Raw genomic sequence first — 3,419 nt, forward strand, 5'->3', positions numbered from 1 at the left:
AACAGCACGCACACTGCTACTTCTTGGCGAGAAACCCACAAGCCACAATACAACACTCCACCAATTAACTCCTTCCACGAGCTAGATACCACCACCTGCTTACCTATACCTTTAAATATCAACAAACAGTAATTACAATTCACACAACATTCAGCCTTGATAATGGATGCAGAACGCATTCGAAACGCGTCGGCCAACTCATCACTATCTACAACTTTTACCCGTTGTTCTAACAACGTTAAGACGGCTTATCGATTTCTTGAGAAGAATTCTAAGAAGAAAGTAAACCTACAGACATCGGTCTTGTTTAACAAAATCTGCCTACAAGAAAATCTGTCACCAAAGTACACCAACAGTACGTAAATACTGAACCTCTTTTTTTTCTCTATCCACTTAGGGCACTCGTAGGTGTTATGGTCTTTGCCACCACAATAAGCACACATTTAAGAACCATAACAAGATGCCTTTGAATGTCCTGACCACTGACACTGGAACCCCTTAGGCAATTAGGAATATAAGGCCATACCTTACAGTTCAGAAAACCTTGCCTTGATAGTGGCAGGCAGACGTTTTGATGTAAATGTCAAAACAAGAACATTGGAAGGCAGCATAAATCCTTCTTTATGAGTGGAGATACATCACACAGTAGAAACTTCTTGGCTGGAGAAATTGATGAGGATTTCCAACTCGGGGATGTTTCGTAAATCCCTCTCAACAATCACTCCTCGGGAAGAAATCAAAGTAGCATGGGGAGTAACCTCAATAGCTATACCCCTAATGGACTTTGAATTCAGGAGGAGTTCATTGTGTTTTGGTGTAGATGTCCCCAGAATGTAGCTTCTTAACTAATCCCTTCTGAACGGATAAGGAGACATATTCCCTAAAGGTTTGTCAGATGTAGAATGTAGGATTAGAAAACGAGGTACATGAACAGATTGGGGTGGCAACCATTGTTCAGAGTCATCCAATCGTGGTCACTTTCCTATTAATGGGTGTTATTTGTATGTTGTTTTTTTTGGTTCACGGGGTGTAGGATCCATACAAAAGAGAAAAACTTCAGTGTCCACTGATCTCACCCACCATGGAGTCCTACAAGAGGACACACTACAGTGCTAAAGTAGAGCATTGTAGAAATGCCAGGGTTTCATGGGCACTATACCCAAACACCAGCATCAGACACAATGTCCACAACACCTGTTATGAGCATCGTATACTGGTACTTAGTTGACCATAGCCTAACAGGACCCTGGGAGAGCCACTCCAAAACCACCTGTCTACAGGAATTCAAGACCAAAGTGATGTGTTAAGGTGCCACCGACATAAATTTATCCATCAATGACACCCCCCAATCACCAGGATCCTCTCCTCCCCTTCACAGGATGCCACACACACCAAACACATGATGGATGTTCAGATTCCAGAGAAGATAAACTGAAGATACAGAACCTTCCCTAGAAGGTCCCCTTTTCACGTACAGGAATCCATCTCAAGGGGCCTTGAGGTTGGATTTTGATTATTTTATTTTTACCAAAATAATCCAACTTAATTCTGACACCAGTCTTGTGTGTTCTCTATTTTTTGGTCTTGTCAATTATTTGCTAAAGAAATAAGAATCCAAAACCCAGTTCACTTAATGATAAGGAAATTGTTTTCATTTCTTTGACTACATTTTATAAGACTTAGCTTAACCAGTGTTCTTTTATAGGCTTAAGTTCACAGTAGATGATAAAACAACAATTTCATGTAATTGCTAACTTCTTCGTATCTGTATTTCTTTATCAATACATAAACTCAATATTCTGAACTACTGCACTGGCTGGCTGAAATTGTAGACAAAATGAATAAAGAAACTTTAATTTAATAATCCTGTAAACAGTATTATAACAGGCTCCCTCCACCTAATACATCTCTGTTTTCAGAAAGAACCCTGTAAACAGTATTATAACAGGCTCTCCCCACCTGACATATTACATCTCTGTTTTCAGAAAGAACCCTGTAAACAGTATTATAACAGGCTCTCCCCACATGATATATTACATCTCTGTTTTCAGAAAGAACCCTGTAAACAGTATTATAACAGTCTCTCCCCACCTGATATATTACATCTCTGTTTTCAGAAAGAACCCTGTAAACAGTTTTATAACAGTCTCTCCTCACCTAATATATTATATCTCTGTTTTCAGAAAGAACCCTGTAAACAGTATTATAACAGGCTCTCCCCACCTGACATATTACATCTCCATGTGCTGTCCTCACTTGATACAAATAACGATATTTTCTCTGCCTTTGTTCTGCTCGAGATTCTTCTCGTCTGATTCGCTGAAGATTCAACTGGTGTGTCTTCCTACTGGGTTGCACTACGGGAAGAAGAAACATAATTATTTAGGTTTCATGTATTGTTAGACACATAATTACTTAGGTTTCATGTATTGTTAGAAACATAATTATTTAGGTTTCATGTATTGTTAGAAACATAATTATTTAGGTTTCATGTATTATTAGAAACATAATTATTTAGGTTTCATGTATTATTAGTCAAAATAAATATAACAAGATATACAAAGCAGTGAAGAGTGATTACACAACTGGGATGTATGGACATAACAATCTGTGTATGATAGTATACAGAATGAAGAACTTACATATTATCAGGTACATGCAAAGTAAAGATTATTACCCAATATTCTGTGATAAGAAAAGAAAGACAGATTCATTTTCTGATACTCCATCAAAATATATAACTATAGATTTAGAATAAGCGCATAATGTCAATACACATGTTTATACCATATTAACTGAATGTGCAAGTGGTCATTCTAACAGACCGACCTTTTATTGGAGAAAGGAATACTGACTGTAATTCTGAATTTACTACATGTATTTACATAAAGTTTGTCAAGCTTTTAGTAAAATGTACAAGTATGTTACAAAAGTATTTGTAATCAAGATATGGCTGTGAATTGCCAATGTAAATCTGACAAGTCTAACTGCAAGGTAAAGTTCAAGTGAAAAATAAAAATACTTTTGTACAGTTTGCATATTGTATTTGTATAGCTTCTAGCATCTCCAAAATGCACATCTACAGTTTCTCATTGTTAGATATTCACGAGTGTTTAAATTAAAGCAAGCATTATAACTTAAATGGTTTAAGTATGGCACGAGTGATAAATTTAGTTATATTTAGAAGCAAAAGTTATGCCAGGTTTGTTTACGTGACTGTGTATGAATCATAATACGTTGTGTAATTCAAATGTTGTGATTTGACATCATGTTACTCGAACCTTTCGAATTTTCTCCTTCATTTAATTGAGTAACATTGCTTCATAATGTCTAGTAGTGTGTAGAATGTTTGAGACTACTGTTGTGTGTGTGTGTGTATGTATATATATATATATATATATATATATATACACACGAGT

The 3,419-nt window shown here is 36.3% G+C and overlaps 1 protein-coding gene across 2 annotated transcripts in view; it reads right to left on the reverse strand.

The window, feature by feature from the left end:
* LOC106475657 (transmembrane protein 198-like) overlaps positions 1-3,419 on the reverse strand; it is a 20,622-nt gene that overhangs the window by 8,397 nt on the left and 8,806 nt on the right. For both annotated transcript variants that reach the window (XM_022379718.1, XM_013936336.2), the window contains exon 4: positions 2,224-2,357. In XM_022379718.1, coding sequence (XP_022235426.1) covers positions 2,224-2,357 — 134 coding nt within the window. The remainder of the gene's footprint in view (positions 1-2,223; positions 2,358-3,419) is intronic.

The sequence above is a fragment of the Limulus polyphemus genome, unplaced genomic scaffold, assembly GCF_000517525.1.
Source record: "Limulus polyphemus unplaced genomic scaffold, Limulus_polyphemus-2.1.2 Scaffold8940, whole genome shotgun sequence".
Taxonomy (NCBI): domain Eukaryota; kingdom Metazoa; phylum Arthropoda; class Merostomata; order Xiphosura; family Limulidae; genus Limulus; species Limulus polyphemus.